This window comes from Pelobates fuscus, chromosome 2, assembly GCF_036172605.1.
Source record: "Pelobates fuscus isolate aPelFus1 chromosome 2, aPelFus1.pri, whole genome shotgun sequence".
In the NCBI taxonomy this organism is placed as follows: domain Eukaryota; kingdom Metazoa; phylum Chordata; class Amphibia; order Anura; family Pelobatidae; genus Pelobates; species Pelobates fuscus.
The window spans coordinates 316237434-316258214 of record NC_086318.1 but is presented as its reverse complement, the minus strand read 5'-3'; the positions used below and the strand labels follow the sequence as shown (position 1 = coordinate 316258214).

The 20781-nt window shown below is 40.2% G+C and overlaps 1 protein-coding gene across 1 annotated transcript in view; it reads right to left on the bottom strand.

Annotated features, from left to right (window-relative positions):
• The window catches only part of AK9 (adenylate kinase 9), a 113557-nt gene that overhangs the window by 9485 nt on the left and 83291 nt on the right, over positions 1-20781 (bottom strand). The window contains exons 29-37 of the mRNA XM_063443519.1: positions 16616-16834; positions 11845-12058; positions 10630-10831; positions 9100-9246; positions 6743-6960; positions 5778-5971; positions 4899-5068; positions 3300-3398; positions 1769-1871 (exon numbers count right to left, since the gene is read on the bottom strand). Coding sequence (XP_063299589.1) covers positions 1769-1871; positions 3300-3398; positions 4899-5068; positions 5778-5971; positions 6743-6960; positions 9100-9246; positions 10630-10831; positions 11845-12058; positions 16616-16834 — 1566 coding nt within the window. The remainder of the gene's footprint in view (positions 1-1768; positions 1872-3299; positions 3399-4898; positions 5069-5777; positions 5972-6742; positions 6961-9099; positions 9247-10629; positions 10832-11844; positions 12059-16615; positions 16835-20781) is intronic.

The following is a 20781-nucleotide window of genomic DNA, read 5'->3' as shown; positions in this document are numbered from 1 at the left end:
AATTAGAAAAATTCTCCATGTCAGTTTCGTGTTCAATTTGGAGGTGTTGGCCTTATATTTGTTTGTCATTTTGTTTTTGTTGATGTGGTTGCATATTAAATAACATCTTTACATTAGTGACAGAGTCTGACAGTGACATGAGATATCACAGTACATAGACAAAACTATGGCACATCTATGTAGCGCAACATCAAATCATGTGTCACTACGAGAAGGATCTAGCTATATTTAAGTTTTATAAGTCAAACGTTATCCCGCCTATTCATGACTCTGACAAAGGAACCCATTACTATCTTGCGCCTACTTTGCTTGTGGAAACAAAAGAAAACAATATGAAACTTCCAGGGTTGGCCTTATATTTAAAAATCACTCTGATTTCACTTTGTATTCCAAGCAATTCTCAATTTAGTGAATAGTGCAGCCAGACTGTCATGCTGTGTGTAAGGTCTCTATTAGCTGTGTATTGTATGTGCACAGATTGTGTGTAGTGTTTGCATATGCATGTAATGTGTGTATGGGGAAAAAATGGATGCGTACACACAAAAACACACACCTCCCACCCCCATCACCTTCCCCCATTTAAGCAAATAAGTAAATGGGTTAATAGAATATTAATATACATAATATTAAACGCACACCAAATAGCAATAATAAAAAAAATTTTTTTTAATTAATATACACAAAAAGATATGCAGAATAATCATATGTAAATCACAATGCAATATCCCATATACAATTCATCATGCTAGTCAAAAAGTAAAAGTTCATGTTAATGCACATACAGAACATATTCAGGAAAGAATATCATATTAAATATACATGAAATCACAAAGAATACAGGCTGTACATGCAGTGTTAGCTCAAGAAAATAAGACAAGGCTGAAACCAGGATACCAAAATACCCAACGTTTCGTCCTGGTGGGCCTTTGTCAAGGGTGATTAACACGTCACTCAACTTTTCTTTATAAAGAGGTATGTGGCTAGAAAATGCTGCTCTGCCCAGTGCAAATATCAGACAGCTGTAGGGGTTGCTATAGCAGCCTAGTAAACAAAAAAGAGTTCTGTAGTCCATCTCCATGGTGACTGGACAACCCAAGTGACAGGCACATGTCAACAAAAAGAAGAAAAACAAATGTTCCGATTGGGAGTACTTTGCTTAAAGCCACCATTACCCACTTAAAATATGAATAAGTCAATGGTACTTATATAGTGCGTACCAAGTAGGCAGATTTACTTATTGCGATTCTAGCCAAGGCTGCAAGCATATTTTAAGTATGGAAAGCCATATGTGGCAAACCTCCTGTGGATAGCATTGCACAGATACAGAGCTGGACAATTTGTGAGTAAGTACACATATAAGCACTACCACTGCATGGGCTTACGTGTCAGGTGGTTTTGCTGCCAATCAAGGTGAAATGGAAACGCATTTAATTTAAAATGTTGTGGTTACAAACAGGGTTATTCACTAAACTAAGAATTCAAAGTATTATTTTATTACTATTTATTATTACTATTTTAGCCTTCAGTTTGAAATTCACTTCCTGGCAATTCTCGCATTAATGACAATATTACTCTTATTTTTACATAGTACATAGTACACGCATAAAAGTGAGAATAGAATAATATTGACTATTAATACTTCCTTAACAACCTGCTCACTTTGTGCAGTACAACCCTGAACACACTTTTTAAGCTTTACATTCCAAACCAGAATTTGTTTTCTCAACTATACTGTTCAAAACCTTTAAAAAGGGGGGGAAATACCAACCTGCTCAAGGTATCCTGTTAAAGGAAGAGTTGTCAGCAGGACTGGTTCCATTTTGGGGGGAAGTTTATTTGGAAGCTTATGATTCCAATACTTTTCTGGAAGTCTACAAATATGAATGCAAAACATTTTAAAAGACAAAGAAATTAAGGCACAACACAATATAATTTTTTAGATTAGGTTAGGTTTTGATATTGAAAGCATGCCTCACAAATTTTCCTACTTAGGAGGGAAAGTTCCTATTTTGAGCCGAATCCCTCTGTCCCTTTTTTTTTTTTTTATCCTAATGTCCCTCTTTTTTAGGAGCTCCATATTGTGTGTAGAACAGAGCTTCTGTCATGAAACGTACCCAATCGACGATCTGCTCCAGACATCGTTCGGAAAGTACTGCCTCCCGAGTTCCTTCAGCCCTTCCAATCAGCCCTTGCGTTCAGCCTTCCCAAACGTGTAGATCGGGAGGTGAATTCTATACAGCAGTGTAATAGAGAGAGGGACACTGCATGCGTGCGGTGCCCCTCTATTTATAATAAAATGACACCTAGCTTCATTAACAGTGCCACATCCTCACTGCAAACTATTTCCCGCATCTTTCAAGGTCACAGGGGTGGTGTGGACCAATCAGTGTCCACCATATGGTTTAAATAAAGTTTTAGTCCCATTTATCATTGCCCTGTCGTGGTTACCTATTGATTCCTCGTTTTGTACTTTATATTGTTCCCTGATTTCCTGGTTCTTGTTTTGCTGTCTCTTGTTTGTTTTGCAGATTTTGGCTTGTTTTGCTGTCTCTTCTGACTTCTGTAATCCTGACCTGGCTAGATAAATTTGGTGTGTGGGAAAATAAGCCAAATTGCTATGAGAATTTAAGCCATAGGCTACTAATTAAAAGCTATGCTGTAAACGGAAAGGCTCTAAATTCATCAAGTGTAACAAGTTTAGAGGCCAATTTGAGGATTTTATCTTGATTCTCCTCAAGTATCAAAGATAATTCCTGAACAATCTTGCTGGCAACTTATACACAGTCTTAAATAAATAAGCAGTGTACCCCAGGACACTCTATGATTAGCTACTTACTGTTCCCCCTGAAAGAGTCTTAAAAACACCTGCAGGGGTTTGTGGAATCTACAGCAATAGAGGGATCTGGTGGCCCCTGCTCACATTATCACGTAACACCTGTACACGTAGGGTGGGTGAAAGAAGAGGAGCAAATATATCTGTTTATGATATCCTAACTCTGTGCCCAGTGGTAATAAAGAATGTAATGCCACCAAGATATGTAGAACGTTAGTGATAGTGATATTCATTATCCCTAGCATTCGAACCATCGTAATATCACAAATAAATATATATGTTTTTGAAAATATTCCACGTGATTAGAAACAACTGCAAAAATAAAACCCTAAAACTATAAAACAGAGTTTAAGTCTGCTCATAATTTATTTATAATGGTAAATAATATGAGTACCATTTCTTTTTACAGCTGCCTATTCACAAGTCATAGCTGCCTATTCACAAGCCATATAAAAATAACACTCACCTCATAAATTTCTTCAGCTTTATCTCGCTTTCAAAAATATAGATTCTGTCTCTGTACTCCACAGCATTTTCAATATGCCCGGGAACTAAAGCTTCATATCTTGGAATAAAAAATGATGCACATAAAATGCAGTTTAGTGTCAAACTAATGCCACAAGGGGGTACAGTAAATTGTAAATGAAATCATTCATATTTCATGTACTGACATCAAATATTTAAAACGTAGAACAACCAAGCTACATGTGATGAAAGTGATCTGACTGCGCCGATATTCTGACATAAATTGATGGTGTTGTATTGCCCATAGAAAGTCACGGCTTTCTTGTAAGAACAAAAAGGTCACGTAAAGTACTTTCACTGGAGATACATGAGGTTGTGCTACAGGCTAGATTACTGTGTGGATGAGCTGCATCTTTACGCGATTAGGGCAATTGGTGTTAATGTAGTCATAATTATGTGTCACAATGCATTATCATTCTATAGAACACAAATAATATATTTTAATATAAAACAGTTCAACCTGCAATTGTGGGCCCTCATGTTTACAACTGCTTCTTCAAATGCATTTATTAAACAGAGACTTCTTAAGCATTGACAAGGTAAATGCGAATTTTAGGCCGAAATAATAATTTTCACCTGGAAACATAGCAGAATTGGAGAGCTTATTCAGAGCAGTTATTTTAACCTAGAATCTGCAATTCCCTTGTTGATTCTTCACAATTCTCAGTTTAGTGATGAACCCATTTATGTAAAGGAAATTAAAGGGATACTAAAGCCACCAATACAACTTCAGCTTAATGAAGCAGTTGTTGTGTATAAATCATGCATCTAAAGTTTCACTGCTCAATTCATTGCCATGTAGTTAAATCACTTTAGTTTCTGTTTATGCAGCATTAGCCACACCTCCTCCGGATGTGATTGACAGAGCCTGCATGAAAAAAATGGTTTCATTTTTAATCAGATGTAACTTACTTTAAAGGATTTTATCTCCTGCTCTGTAAATTGAACTTTAATTACATACAGGAGGCTCCTGCAAGGTATAGCAAGCTATTAACAGAGCATAGGATAAGAAATTGTAAATTAAACAGAATTCGGAATAAAAGAAGTGTAAACATTCTCTTTACAGGAAGTGTTTAGGAAGGCCAAGTAGACCACATGCAGGCAGGTGTGTCTAGGGCTGCATAAAAAGTGATTTGACTCCTCAATGACAACGAATTGAGCAGTGAGTGCATGGGCATGATCTATACACCAAAACAGTTTCAATAAGCTAAAATTGTTTTGGTACCTATAGTGTCCCATTAAGTAAGATAGAATAGGGAAGCTTGGCTGGTTAATACCTTAGCATGGGCAAGCCTGTCAAAATGTAATGTCTGCAATATTATTTTGTAAAGTTGTATTACTGTGAGGTTTATGAACTAAACTCTGAATAGTAATGAAATGTGCTGTGTGACTATAGCAGCTAGGGGATTTTTACAAATAAGTTACTGTAGTCTAAATTTTGCAACTGAGTTTTCAATTTACATGAATATGGCGTTTTGTGAAAAAATATCTGTGTGAGTTACTGACTATAACAAAGAATCAGATAATTTTGCAGGCACACCTCTTGTGACCATCCACATAGGTAACGGGACAGTATCCTTTCATCTCTGCAACTTTTGGGAATTGTGATTTGACATTTGCCACTGTTAATTTCTTTGGTAACATCTCAGGAGGAGGGAGTGGCCTTGTTGCTAGTGGTGGAACATATAATTCTGGAGTTTGTAAAAAGGCCTACAAAATAAACAAAACAGATTGATATTATACTTAAGTTATTATCACTGTCACTGTTAATACAGTATTGCAATATTTGATAAATAAGGTCAATATGACCACAAAAGAACACTATAGTGTAGAATTCAAAGCTATTTAACTAAAACTATAGTGTCCATCTGGCTCTGTGTTCCAACCCTTTCCCCTCCCCCTCCAAGCAATGAGAGGGTTAAATAACACTTTTTTCACTTACCTGATTCTAGCGCCAAGGTCCCTCGTTGCGGAGGCAGGCTCTTCCTACCTCATATGTCAGCTGCGCACACTTTAGGCCTTCCCCACAGACAAGCATTGAATCAATGCTTTCCTGTGGGGGATTTGAAGACGCTGAATGTCCTCATACTTTCTTCAAATCTCTACATCTGCTGGAACTTTCACCAGTACATTGTATATATTAATGCCTACTACAAAATGTCCTTATTGTCCACATGATCAATGAAAGATAACATTATACACATTTACATTGTAAATCATAGTATCAAGCTTTAATATAAAGAAATTATGGTTACTAAATTAATAAAGCAAATCCAAAATATAATGTTACTGTATATACCTGTATCGTTACGATGCTTCTTTCATACTCACCAAGAAATAATAACAAGGCTTATTTTAAAAAATACAAAGATAGACAGATATAGCCGTGTTAGTAGAGTACACAAGGAATACAACTTACATCCAATTCCTCCTGTGAAGCCATTTTATAGTAATGTCCTCGGAACTCTGCTGCAAACTGCAGAGAGGATTCTGAGCAGTCAACCAGTTCTCCTCTTTGTGCTAGACTCACTGGGCAGTATTGTAAAAACTCTCCCAGCCGAGGAAGCAGCTCTTGTGGAGTGATGCAGAAATCCGCAATACCAGCTGCTTTACCTAATACAGCATTAATAACCAAAGGTTAATTAGTGTTGTTTTAATATAATAAATGTGTATCAATAGGAGATATTAACGTTAATGTTGAGTATAAACATTTCAACAGGCAAAATTATAGTAATAATTCTTGTGGTCTTGGTTTTCATTAACCATTGATTTAAATAGATAAAAATCTCTACACAAAACCATGATACATTTAAATTTTAGGCTGTCCTATGAACACCTGCCCCACAAACCACCCTCGCAGATACAGGATCAGCCACACACACACCTACATAGCCATAGCATACCATGACCTGGGTATATATAGAGTATCTCACAAAAGTGAGTACACCCCTGACATTTTTGTAAATATTTTATTATATCTTTTCATGTGACAACACTGAAGAAATGACACTCTGCCACAATGTAAAGTAGTAAGTGTACAGCCTGTATAACAGTGTAAATTTTCTGTCACCTCAAAATAACACAACAAACAGCCATTAATATCTAAACTGTTGGCAATAAAAGTGAGTACACCCCTAAGTGGAAATGTTTGTACCATTCATATTTCGAATTACATGAGCCACCCCCGCCCCCACCCCCCTTTTAAGTAAAAAAAAATCTATTTCTGGATCTGAGCTTGTGCTTAAATTGCTTTTTTATACTTATAAAAGTCTTGTTGTTATTTTATATAAAATTTTAATCTAGCAATTTACCGTGGAATTTTGTGAATAATGCCTTTTTTTAATGTACCCACCCATACAGACATAATAAACAATATTTTCTTACCATCCTTTACTCTTGCTAAGTAGGTTTGTATTTGATCAATGCTTTTTTGAACCTCTCCAATAATTTTATTCGAGATCCACCATTTGCTACGCATGGCATCCACTTCACACCAATTCTGATGAACAGATGTGTAGTATTCTCTAATCTTATGAACATTCTGCTTATAACAAGAGTTGCGCACAGCAAGAATCTGAGCACTGTCATGTTCAGGATACGGCCTAAATTAGAAATAAAGAAAGATGAACAGCTTATATAGTGGCAAAGTATAATGTAGGCATAATGTTTTTTTGCATGTATTTAAATATAACCATAGTTAGCACAGTGCTTCAAAGCAGAACATTTCAAAAGTCTAAAAATAAAATCATGACAAAATTCCATGTAATGTAGGAATATAAATAATATAAAACTATAAATTAAAGACTATTTTACCCACTTTGTAGGCAGTGTATTAAATGGAATTGTTCAATTTGAAAACACAAAACACTTAACACAGGTGGACTTATTTCTAAACCCAGAAAAGAAAACATTTTTTTCACAGGATAATTGAAAACAATTTGCCTCTGGTGCAAAACCCACGAAGAGCTATGTTTGGGTACAAACACGTTTTTTCTATTTTTGTAAAAGGAAACGATGAACTATGTTTTCTTCAACATTACTTTTTTTTTTTTCAGTTAAAAACAGGAACAGATTCTAAAAGCATTTAAGGAAGAATATACTTCCCCCAGTCCTTCTGTAAATTAATTGGTTTTCACAACGCCTCCCCATCCTGCTTATCTCTGTCGTAGGACATGATGCAAGATTGTGCCATTATGGTGCAAGTTACAGCGTCATCCATACTCTATCATTCATGCTTGCTCTGGTGTATCTCTAGTAGCCACTGAGTGGCCACACTATTTAAGCCTTGACCACAGGCATGTCATTGCCTGTCATGGTCCTTCGATATCTGGGAGTGTGTTACTTATATTCTACATGTTAATTGACTAAAGTCCGATTGGCTGTTTATCCAATGCGGCAAAATCATCCAGTGCTATACAGCAATCAGAATTCAAAATCCAGAAATTGTTCAAACTGTTTAATAATGTCTGGATTTTTTAAAGGATTTTGACTATTCTATTTTCTTGCATAGCAAGACCACTTAATGTTATCTCACATATATATTATTATTATTATTATAGCCAAATTTACCACCCTAACTCCTCCCACAGTTTTTACACTACATAGACAGTAATATACCGAAACGTGCGGATTGTTCCCGATTAGTGTGCTATTACTTTGTGGAACGTTTCGCCGAATGGTTCACGGAATATCGTTGTTCTTGTGGTGAAATTGGTCCCATAGGAATGAATGGCAAAATGTTCAAAACTAGAGTGGTAGCTGGCAAAAGCTGAAAAATCAGGACATGATTTCTAGACTGCCACCACTCCCTCATTTTCAAGCCCACCTACACAAATCTTATATCAAAACGTTCAGCTATCCCTGCTGCTACTAAAAATGCCCACGGCTAAGCCATAGTCCTGATAGTTTTCACGAAATAACCATTTGTTTGCAACTCACGCCGTCCATTGACATTCATTGAAACTCCACTCTAGCCAGCTCAAATTTGAAGGGCAATTTCTAAACTGCGACTGTGCCGTCATTGTTAATATTTCAGAGACATACTATGCATCAAGATGTAGGTCTGGGTCTTGTGATTCTCACAATATAAAGCTCTTCGCTGTAGGATTTATAGTTTTTAAAATACGACCCTTTGAAGATGGCAACCGCCAAAATACTCTGACCTTTGCCAGGCTGGAGCAGCAAGTGATGTCATAGACATAGCCTTTTGTACACCTGCTAATGTTTTTATAAATGTATGTTTTAATGTAACTGTGAAGCAGTTTGGGCAACAACATTGCAATTAAATGTGCTCTATAAATAAATAATAACAGTTACTTCGCCCACTCCAGTTGTAGACTACTGGTGGAGGCAAGAACACTTCACACAATTTCCCCAGAAATTGTAGCTTTTCTAGTTTGATTATTCTTTGCTTGTTTTAGACCTCTCTAGGCACATGAAGCCTGGCAGACCTAATGTTCAGTAATGTGTTAGTACCTGGCCTTAATTTTTGTTAGTGAGGTTAGACGAAAACCTTGTATGTTTTGGGGCATTATTTAATCTTGACACAGGTAAGGTATGCTAATGTATTAGCCATATAAATACAGCTGAGTTGAATTGTCAAATTCAGAAATTGTTTGCAATATTTGCAATGTAAAAGGCTCTATATATCCCTAGGTTTAAAAAATATTTATTACCGTGTTTTCTGATTGTCTTTATCTGTTGCTTAGATTTTAACATACATGTTACCCCTGCATTAGTACCTTTTGGTGTTTTTCTTGTCTGACAGTCCTCTTTTTAGAATTTCCTTCATTGAAAGCTGTAGTTCAAATATTTTTACTGGTATTATGCAGATTGCTTCCAAGAGATCCACTTGTTGTTTAGTTGCTGGATAGCCATCAATAACAATTCTGTGAATAAACAAAATAACCAATATGTAACCTGTAACCAGTATGTAAGACTATTTCAGAGTTCCGCAACTATGTAACTCACTACAACATGATAGTGGTGTAGCAATCTGGTACACCAAATACCTTATGTGCATTAGTATCTCTTCCTGCCCTATCATCAACACCCCATAATATAACGTGTAATTATGTATGTATTTCTTTAATAAGTACATTAAATGAGCAACTCTTTTACTTGCCCATCTTTGCTTACAGCAAAGACTCATTACTGGAAGCTTAACAGAGAAGTATTTTCCTGCTTAGTTCTCTCTTTTACTGCTCCATAATGCTGTGCTGGGCCTCTAAGAAGGATAGGGCTGGAATACAATATCACTTGTGTCCCAGTACTGTTCATCCTGAGACTCTGGTACAACAAGACAGAACTGCTAGAATTTCTCAATAAACACTTCCTCTATAAGCACCATACAATGGGAGATAGTTTGAATGATATATTGATTCTGAATTTTGTAGTTTCAAATTTGGCAATGTTATTGTTAGATAATTTGTGATAATTTGAGGTTTCATACCACACTATTTATGGTTATTTCACCGTGTTTCACCACTTACCATTGGCATGGTTTAAAATTTCACAATTAGAGTTACTAGCCAAGCATAAAAAATACTTAGATGTGTGCACACAATATTTTTTTTTATTTAATTATGCCTATGACTATAAGTTTGTATGCATTAGCCTATTTGCATAGAGTGCCTGTGTGTATATTCTTGTGTGTGTGTGTGTGTGTGTGTGTGTGTGTGTGTGTGTGTGTGAATGCATTTGCTTATGTGTATAGAGGGCCAGTGTGTGTGAAATCAGGGGCAAATGTGTAAACAGGGTTCGTGTGTGTGGTTGGAGGGATGATTTTATATGGATTTGCTTTGCTTGTGTGAAAGAAGAGGAACCTCTTATTGTCTTGTAGCCATTTTTCCCATTCCCGCAACAGTAAATAAACCAGTGCTCCCTCCCAGTCAATAGCCACATTCTGCTCCCTTATAGCAGTAACGCAATCTCATCCTTTGTAGCCATTAGCATGTCTCCCAACAGTCAACAGCCCATCCCACCAGTTGCCCAGTTCTCCACCCCATAACCAGTAACCCAATTCTCCTGTCTAGCCAGTGGCCCAATTCCACCCAATATCGCAAGTAGCCCATCCCACCCTCCTTTTTTAAACATTTACTTGAAATCTATGATCGAAATAAGAATGGTAGATGGTTTATAATGCACAGCAAATAGTATTAGGATTAATTTAATAAACTAGTCAGGACAGGAAAATAAATATATGTACTTCTGTATTACAGAAGAATTCACCCATCAATACCAAGGTTTAGAAATCATAGCCAGTAACTTACCCAGTTGTGTTACATGTTAAGTCCATCATACTGACTTCTAGGCACTTGATTGCAAGTTCATCAGGTACAACCAATCCCTTTACAAGATTATCTTTAATTTCGAAGGCTAAATCAGTATCTGGCTGATTTTCCAACACTGAACGGATGGTATCCCCTATAGACAGGCGCTGGAGACCATATACACTTGCAAACATCTTGGCAACTGAAATACATTGAAATATGCATTCTCATAACTACATTTCATAATAAAAAAACTTTTTTTTTTTTTTATAAAAGTCTAAAATAAATATTAAATTAAAGGGAAGCTACATAACACTGTTAAGATTAATATATGCAGTGATTCAGCTCACCTAGAATGAATGAATGGACAAATCGTCACACAAAAAAGAAAAACAAAACTAAAGCCAATCCATGTTTTACCACTTTGTGTGCATTAAGGAAAATTAAAGGCACCCCAAAAGCAACCAATATACATGTGTGGCTATTAAGAATGTTTGGTCATTGTATGACTGCTTTGGTTCCGACATGCAATCTGGTGTCCTACACCGAATTTTACTGACAGAAGGTACACTAATGAGAATTTTAAAGATTTAAACCATGCATGTATTTTTTTCATGTTTTCTTTATCGGCATAGGTAAAAACAGCTTGCAGAGGCTGCAGACATGCTCTACGTAGCATTTATGTCTCCTCCCCCCTTTCCCCAGCACAGACTGAAAGAGATGCCTCTGAGATAAGAAGCCTCTGTGAAGGATCACAGCTTTCTCATGCTTCTCCATGAGCTGTACTACAGCTCAATAAGATAGGGGGAAAGCAACAATAGCTCAATGTGCCTGCCACTTCTGAAAGTTCTGTGGAGCTAAAAGAAACAGAAGAAACTCTCCCCAGCTGTCTGTGTGATGGCCCTGGAGCTATTTCTGACCGAGTTCTAAAAGTGCAGATTTATACTGAAATTGGCACCTTTATGTTAAACTCCTTACACATAAAGAACTTCAACACGCTGAAGTACTTTATGTTTCTGGGTTGCCATAATGAATAATACTGAAATAAAAATGGTTTTCTAAAGACCTCGCAAAATAAAACTCCTGGGATGAAGCTGTGATTAGATACCTCAATCAATATATAGCAGTAGATATAATAGTATTAGTATATAATAGTAACATATTTACAATGCTCAATAATCAATTAAACTGGACTTTGCATTTGTCTTATGTTACCTGTAGTCTTTCCAGACTTGGGAGGTCCAACAATTGCAATTCTAATTGGCACAGAAGGTTTGGGCTTTGGCTGATGAAGAAATTTAATAGGATTCGAAATGAAAATGTTCCTATTTTCTTTCGTTGAGAAGAAGTAAATATACTGTCGGTAGATTAAAGGGAATCCGGGTTTTTCTTGGTTTTGAAAAGGTTTTATTACTTCTCCCTGGCTTAGCTGAAAAAGAAGTTAGTTAAACTATGTTACAATGTGTAATTGGATGTAAAAACCTGAATACGTACAAAAAGAGGCTAATTTCTATTCACTTTTTTCATAGCCCAGGTTGGACTTAATTTTTTTACTGCAATTTTCATTACATAGTAAATATACATTAGGATTGTAAAATATAGCATTCCCCTTTCTTTTACTGTACTGTAATCTATATGGCTAAAAAGTACAGTGGCTGCAAGGGCAAGGCATATGTTCAAGCTGCCTTTGTACTGCCTTAAAATTTTTGTAGAGTTACAGAAAAAAAGAAATGCATGTGGTTAGTATGGTGAAACACGCAGGTTTCAGCTTTGGTTCATAATAACAGACAGATCGAGATGCACAGATCTCTCATCGAACATTAAGATCAGAGCTGTGTAGGTCGCCTAATAAGCATTCAGTGGGTTACATGTAGGACTTAGAACATTCTGTTTCTGCTGGACTTTACATTAACTAGCTCTTCTCGTTTCTTCTCCAGATACAAAACAAGCCTTTCTGTAAGCATCCACCGCTGCCTATACGTATACGTTCATCCAGATGTCTATGAATTTATACCCATACGTATACCATCATGTGTAATGCATTTAACAGGTATTCAACTAAGCTGTTTGGTCCGCAGGGGTGTGTGTGAAGTGTGCGCCGGCGTTTGGAGCACTGCCCAGGCACCTGACCTCATGGGTCGCTCGTTGGCTAGATCCGGTATCCGCTTCGTAGGTTTATCATCACGTCTAACATCTGTACTGAGGGGTTTGCCGCCCTATATAGTCTGTGTGTTCTCACCCCCCCCCCCCGTCCCGCCAGCTGTGTTCTGCTAGAGAGGTCACGTCCCAGCGTCTCCCAGTTGGTGTGACCACCCGCCTCTAGGAGTGTGCCGTGGGGGGCCTGTGCCCCTATAGTTGAGGCGGGTGACTCTGCAGGGGCCGGGAGAGTTGGGGAAACGTGGGGGCGGCCCGCAGCGGTGGTTGTGGTGCGGGTGGGGAAGGTGTCGGAGTGGGCCGGTTCGGCAGCTGTGGCCTCAGACTTGGGTGGCTGGCTAGTCCGTGCCATGTGTCTACGTGTTGTGGTGTCCCCCTTCCCCTCTCGTCCCCTGGGCTTGTGTGGGGTGGGGAGTGGCGCCCAGCCCCAGGGGGAGTGTGTCCCTCAGTCCAGTTTAGTCTGTCTCGTTCCCCATGGAAAGTCTGGGTCAGTCAGGTGGCTATGGATCTGGGGCGTGTCTGTTAGTCTTTGTCGGTGTTGTCCGTCTTACTCGTTGTTTGTCGTGGCGGTAGTCATTCGGTTAGAGTATAAGGGCCTGGAAATTGGGACGTTCGGTGAACAGGATCCAGTGTGTCCAAATAGTCATGTATGTCTGTGATCTCCCCTCTGCTAGTAGGGAGAGCTCTTCCAGTGCTCTGAGGTATTCCCTGTGTTGGTACCACAGGGTCAGGGGGAGGGGGTGCTGTCTGTTTTTTCCAGTAGAGAGGAATCAGGCTTTTGGTGACGTTGAGAATCCTGATTGTCAGGGATTTTTTATACGCCAAATTACGCATGGTGGTGTGGTGTACAAGAAATGCTGCTCAGTGGCGGTGGGGCGTCTGAGAACCGTGTGATGATTATGTGAATTGTCGCCCAGTATGGTTAAATCTGAGGGCATTCCCACCATAGGTGGATGAAGGTGCCCAGGTCCCTGCCACACCTCCAGCAGGTGTCATCGGCGGTGGGATCATAGATATGGGTGAGGTGTGGGGTGCGGTACCAGAGGGCTAGAACTTTATAGGCCGTTTCCTGTGTTCCACTCGACGGCGCACAGTGCAGCGAGAGGGTACATATTTTGTCCCATTTGTCAAGCGACAATGTGGTACCCAAGACTACTTCCCACTTTCCCATGAAGCTCGGTGGTGGCAATCTCCTCATCCGTAGGAGCATGCTGTAAAGCGTGGACAGGCCCCTTACCAGTGGGTCGAGGTCCATGCATATTGCCTCAAATTCTGTTAGTGGTCTTGAGGTGCAGTTACTCTGGGTGATAGACAGCCCAAACTCAGTTAGCTGTGTATACCTAAAGCGCATCATGAATGAGTGCCTTTCATACGGCACCATTGATTCCAGGGATCGCATTGTGCCATTTTCAAGAGCATGGCAGATCCGGGGTATGTCTTGTCCTAGTAGGTGTTTGAGTGTTCTGGTTTCCATTCCCGGTGGGAAGACCTTGTTGTGGACCAGGGGGAGTAGTGGAGACAGTGTGGTGGTGAGTGATAGAGGCGTGGCCAACAAGTGCCAAACCTGCATAGTCGCTCTAATGAGGGGATGTGGAACGGCCAGTTGTCTGCCCGGTTGGTAGTCTAGCCAGGGGAGGACGGAAATCAGTCTGCCTATGTGTGTTGTCTCAATGTTCTTCCACAGTTTGGATACTCCCTGTTTGGTCCATTCCACTATTCTTTGGATGTGTGTGGCCCTGCGGTACATCTTAAAGTCTGGCAAGGCCAAGCCTCCTTTCATCTTCAGTAACGTGAGGATGTCGTGTTTGATCCGCGCTTTGAGTTTATGCCACAGGAACTTAAGGGACATGGAGCGAAGAGAGGCAAAGAAGGCCTCCGGGATAGTGATGGGGATAGTCTGGAACAGATAAAGGATTCTGGGTGGGACGTTCATTTTAAGCACCCCGATTCTTCAAAACCATGTGAGGCGGAGCTTCGTCAAATGCTCTAGGTCTTTGTGTAGCGTAGTCAGAAGCGGTTGGAAATTAGCTTGGTATAGTTGGGTAAGATCTTTCGTGATCACAGTGCTTAGGTATTTCAGGGAAGTGTCAGACCACTGGAAAGGGAGTTTCTGTTTAAGGGCTGCTGCTCTGGAATGGTGGATAGAGACGTTAAAGATAGTGGATTTGGTAAGGTTAATTTTGAAATTTAGGTAATAGGTAACCCTTGACTTGTATCCGGAATCCTGACCTGCACTCTGTTTACTTTATTTCTCCATTTTTAATTTAGAAATTTGACATTGTTGTGAACTCCTCCATAATGGCAGGCATGGAGGTTTCTGGGTTGGTGATGAAAAACAGCAGATCGTCTGTATACGCGACCACCGAATGTCTCTCTTTCCCCGCCGAAAGCCCTGGAATGTCGGGGTTGTTCTGTATCGAGTTCAGAAAGGGTTCAAGAGCCAGGACGAAGAGCAGGGGCGAAAGGGGGCACCCCTGTCGGGTTCCATTCCATATCGGGAAAGGTTCAGTAAAAGTCCCATTGATGCAGATACGTGACGTAGGTGTCGAGTACAAGGCCCTAATACAGCTCATCATATAGGGCCCCATGCTCAGCGTCTCCAAGACCAGGAGCATGAAACCCCAGTCGATTCGGTCGAAGGCCTTCTCCGCATCCATGGAGAGCAGGAGAAGGCCCTCCGATCTGCTGGTTGCCGTGTGAATCAGGGCGAGAGCCCGGGTCGCGCTGTCCTGCGCCTCGCTTTGCGGAGTGAATCCCAGGTCCGGGAGGAAGGCCTGTATTCTGTGTGATAGGATCTTGGTGAATAGTTTGAGATCGCAATTTAGCAGCGAGATCGGCCTGTAATTCGCACATGTGAGGGCTTGAAGCGTGAGATTTACTTATCTTTCAGCCCTCGTTGCACCGGTTTTGTTCTGCTTGCACGTCTCCTTGGCTAAGATCATCAAGATCTAAGAACTCTGCCAATCAAATTATTTTCCAAGGGAAAGCATTAAGAAGCTAGTGTGCATGCACTGCCAAACGCTGTGATGCGCCAATCAGATGGTCTGTTTGAGACCATCTGATTGAAACATATTTCAGAGGAAGCAACTCTTCAGCTACTGGAGTAATTTAAACCCTGCAATGTAAACTTTGCTGTTCCGGCAGAATGGCAATGTTTTCACTTGCAGGGTTTAGACGAGGGGGGCATGGCACCCAGACCACTTTACAACGTGCCTATAGTGTCCCTTTAATGTTGGTGCATCATAAACCTGTGTTTCACATAATATGCTATTCGTATCTGCACTTACCTTCCCACCCCCTCCACCCACAAATATTACCTGCGTCATCCCCCCCCCCTGACTCTTACCTGGGTTCCTCCACCCTCCACCCTCCCCCTCCCCCCCGCCCCACTGTACCCCATTTGCACGCCACTGACTGTCCTTATTATGAATATTCTAAGTAGGAATATATATCCCATGTATTCTTTTTTTTCTGTGATGTTTCACAGAAGTTTTACTTATACATTACCCGTACAAATTTGTCATAGTTTTTAATGTAATAGGATAGCCAACCTGTCACAGACTAGATTTTCAGTGCTGGGGAGTTTTTGTCAGAAATTTGTTTAATTAAAATATAACAAAAAATGGAGAGACTTCACCAAATAATTCCTTGGACTATAACCACTGCAATAAGCTGGACTGACAATGGTACTTAGAATGTCCTTTTAAATATATCAATTTTTATCTGTCTCTTTTCCATATCCAACTACCACACAATTTTGAACAGATGTACAGTGTTATCACAGTAACAAGTTATATAATTTCATTGATGCACAGTTGTCTTATTATTATACCTTGACAGGATCCCATCGTCCAAAGATACTTGGCTGTTTATAGGACATATGAAGCAACTTGCTAGCAAGCATGAAGCTGACAGGAAAACATTTTTCAAAAATGCTTTCACGATTTTCAATAATTTGCTTTAATTTGTGGTATAACTGGTAACGCACGATATGCGGCTTCCGGCCCCCATTGATGGAAACAAATGGTATCTTAAGGCTCTGAAATTCCTCCTATAAGTGGAAAGTAAATAAAAACAAACATGTTTTCATGATGATAGTTTTCATAGTTATTTAATACTGATTCAATTAGCATTTTAGCTACAAATTAAATGTTGTTGAGCAGTCTTCTTTAACTATTTTTTTTTTTTTTTTTAATTCTTTATTTTTGTAGTGCAAGCGAAAAATACAAGCTGCTCAGGTATGCCACAACAGCATAAACAGGCAATATTTGGTACAGGATGATACAGTGAAGTAGCATTGTTAAATCTGCACATTTTTTTTTGTTAGTAGGTGATTAGTCGAACGCTTAAGGTTAGGTTTAGTAAGATTTCCACTGGCTAGGTACAATCTACTAGTTGTTAAGGTATGTGTTATAGAATGTTGCGTGATGTAGTCTACGAGTAGTGACACATATTGATTTATGGGTTAGGTGCGTCTGAGAGGTCACAGGCTATGTTCATCTATTATTCTGGTTAACATAATAAACAACTAGCCAGATTTATGGTTAAATAAGATAAACTTTGCTGCTAGGGTGACTATATAGTTGTTGTTTAATAAGGTTTGCTGAGTCTAGGCGCTCTGCGTATATGCATGGTTTTGCTAGTCATTAGTCTGAATGTTAAGTAGGTCCTATGCAGTGAGTTACAGGGCCTAATCATGGAGTATTTTTGATCTAGAGTCTCCTAATCTTAGCAACCATGAGAGTTCAGTTACTATGTTTAAACATTTAAGGTCGCTTTAGGTGGACGACATAGTTTAACAAGAAAGTATTTGGCATGCGGTTAATATTCAGACTATTTTGCATGGTAAAAAACATATGATAACATTAACATCATTTGTCTGCCTCTGGGAGGTCAGGTTTGAACATGACATATAGCTTTGCAATGCCATAATATTAGTAATAAGCGTTTGATACGACATACATATCATGTTCATGGTCTTGAGGAGTTAGCACATTTTTGGTTGATAATAGGTTTGTCACAAGCTAGATGTCACGTCTATACATTTGTTATGAAGGAACACAACTGCAGATTTCTTATAGTTTGAATATTTATTATAAAAAGTAAAAGGTATTGACTTTAATTCCAATTTACAGGTACTGTAGCTTTAAGTAGTAAACGATAACTGAAGTCCACAATTATATGCACTGTAGCTTTAAGTAGTAAACGATAACTGAAGTCCACAATTATATACACTGTAGCTTTAAGTAGTAAACGATAACTGAAGTCCACAATTATATGCACTGTAGCTTTAAGTAGTAAACGATAACTGAAGTCCACAATTATATGCACTGTAGCTTTAAGTAGTAAACGATAACTGAAGTCCACAATTATATGCACTGTAGCTTTAAGTAGTAAACGGTGACTGAAGTCCACAATTATATGCACTGTAGCTTTAAGTAGTAAAAGGTGACTGAATCAGAAAGAGTCCTTTAGTAGTATTAATTAATTAGGTGATAAGAAGTTACAATAGCTGTTCCATAGACTTTAACTGAAGTAAGACTGATGCAGCTAACTGAGACAAAGTATGAGTTGAAGTTAGCTGTAACGGGTTTGTTTTAACGAAGGACTTTGGAGACAGGAAATAACAGCTTTGAGATGCAACGCTTATCACAGAGGTTTTACTTAGCTTCCGGCACATAGAACACTGGTTCCCGAGATCTCCTCAGAGGCGGTTTATCCTGAATGGAGAGAGTTCAGCTTTAGTCGTGGATGAGGAAAGGTGAAGGGAACTTGAAGTCTTCCAGTCCGGTCCGGTAATAGAGGGCTTTCACAACGATGTTGCAGCCGGTTCGTGAGTACGGAACGTAGTTCAATAATCCAGCGTCGATCAGCTGGTGCGGTCAGATTAAATAGGGAGACCGTGTCATAAAGAGGTGTGGCTAAGCTCCGTGCAACCAGGAAGTAAGAGGATATCATAATTAAGGCATGACACTAGATAACGTACGTCCAGGATGCTATATTGCAGTAATGCTCACAATTTTGTTTACCAACTGGACTATAAGAGTGGATTAAAGAACAAAACATAATACAACGATTAGCAAAGAGAGTTAGACATATGTTGAGGCTAAACAGATTACTGAGACCCATGCTTAAAGAAAAACATGAAAAATTCGTAGGTAAGGTCATGCAACTGTAACAGTAAAAGGCCTAGATTAACTTAAAATAGAACGTTTGGGCAGAGTTGCTAGCTTAAACTGGGCTATCAGGCAAGTGGCAGGTCGGTATCATAGGAAAGTCTCTTTGGGGGTCATTATTGTGTCCTCAGTGGCTGAATCTTACAGTCTTTGGGGTTCACCCGACTCCGACTCTCGGCTGGAACCACTTGTGCTCAGAAGGAGCGTCCGTGCAGGTGAGCTGATAGCGGGCTTCTCGTGGGCTGCCTTCTCGCTCTATGTCCTGTTCTCGGCTTGCTGCTCTGGTGGTAGGGGTGGTTGCAGAGGCGGCTGGTCGCCGGGGGCGAGGCACTTCCACCCTCCAGCCCCGGGCCGGGATGAAGGCCGGCATCTTGAAACCCCGGACCCGGGCACTTCCATGGGCCGGGTCCTTCCCGTGGTTGGGGTAGCGGAGGGGTCTGATGGTCTGCTGCCTTCCATGGCGGCCATCCCTCCGTCCATGTGGGTGATGCCTTCGGGTCCTGCCCTTGGTGGCCCTCGGCCCAGGTGGGCCCGTAGTTGGAGGTGCAGGCTTGTTAAGGTAACTGAGGCCCGAGGGGGTCTTCCACTCCCTCCGTCGCCTGCCGCCCTGTCTGATAATTTGAGGCTGGAGCGGTATCGAGATCATGTGGGTCTCTAAGTTGATCCATAGCTGGTAAAAATGCTCATTCAGCCGTTGTAATACGCGGTCCACAGAGCGGAGGGCTGGTTCGTGTTGTTCATACGCCATCTCTGCCGGCCATGTGTCAGTCGCCATTTTAGGCAGGGCCTCTGCAGGTACTTGGGCCCCGTGCAAGGTTCGCCTATCGGGTCGAGTGGGTAAGGCAGTCGAGTGGGGACCGGGATGACCCCCGCCGGTCCAAAGGGGGGGGGGGGTAGGAGATCGTGTGTTCACGCTTATAACCAGGAAGCAGGGAGATCGGCCGCCTCTCCCCAGCTCCGGTTTAGTAGGCCGCAGCGGTGCCCCTCTAGTCTCCCGTGGCTTGGCAGATTGGGAAGGTCTTGGGGTGTATCGCTGTGTCCCCTCTGGGATCTGTATTGCCCGTGAGTTGGTTGAATCTTCATTTTTTCTGGGGTAAAACCAGTTTTGTTTGCGTTCATAGCAGGAGCTCAGGGCACACACGTCTGCTCCTCTTGCTAGTCAGGCTCCGCCCCACTTCTTTAACTATTTTTGACTTATTTTTGTTATTCGAAAATTAACTTTTAAGCAATGCTTTTGAAACATTTACACTAAGATCCAGCAAGCACAGGGTTAATCACTAAATTAGGAACTGTCTGGAATTAAAGGAACACTATAGTGACCTACTATAGTCAACAACTTTAGCTTAATGAAGCAGTTTTAGTGCATAGATCATGCTTCTCAGGTTTCACTGCTCAATTAACTGCCATTTAGGAGTTAAATCACTTTGTTTCTGTTTATGCAGCCCTTGTCACACATCCCTGGCTCTGATTGACACAGTCTGCATGAAAAAAACTGGTTTCACTTTCAATCAGTTGTAATATAACCTAAACAATTGTATCTCTTTCTCTGTAAATTGAACTTTATTGACATACAGGAGGCTCTTGCAGGGTCTAGCAAGCTATTAACATAGCAGGGAATAAGAACCTCTAAATTAAACAGAACTTGCAATAAAGAACGGATACACTTTAGATGACTCTTTACAGGAAGTGTTTAGGAAGGCTGTGCAAGTCACATGCAGAGAGGTGTGACTAGGGTTCATAAATAAAGTGATTTAATGCCTGCATGGTAGAGAATAGAGCAGTGAGACTGCAGGGACATGATCTATACACCAAAACCGCTTCA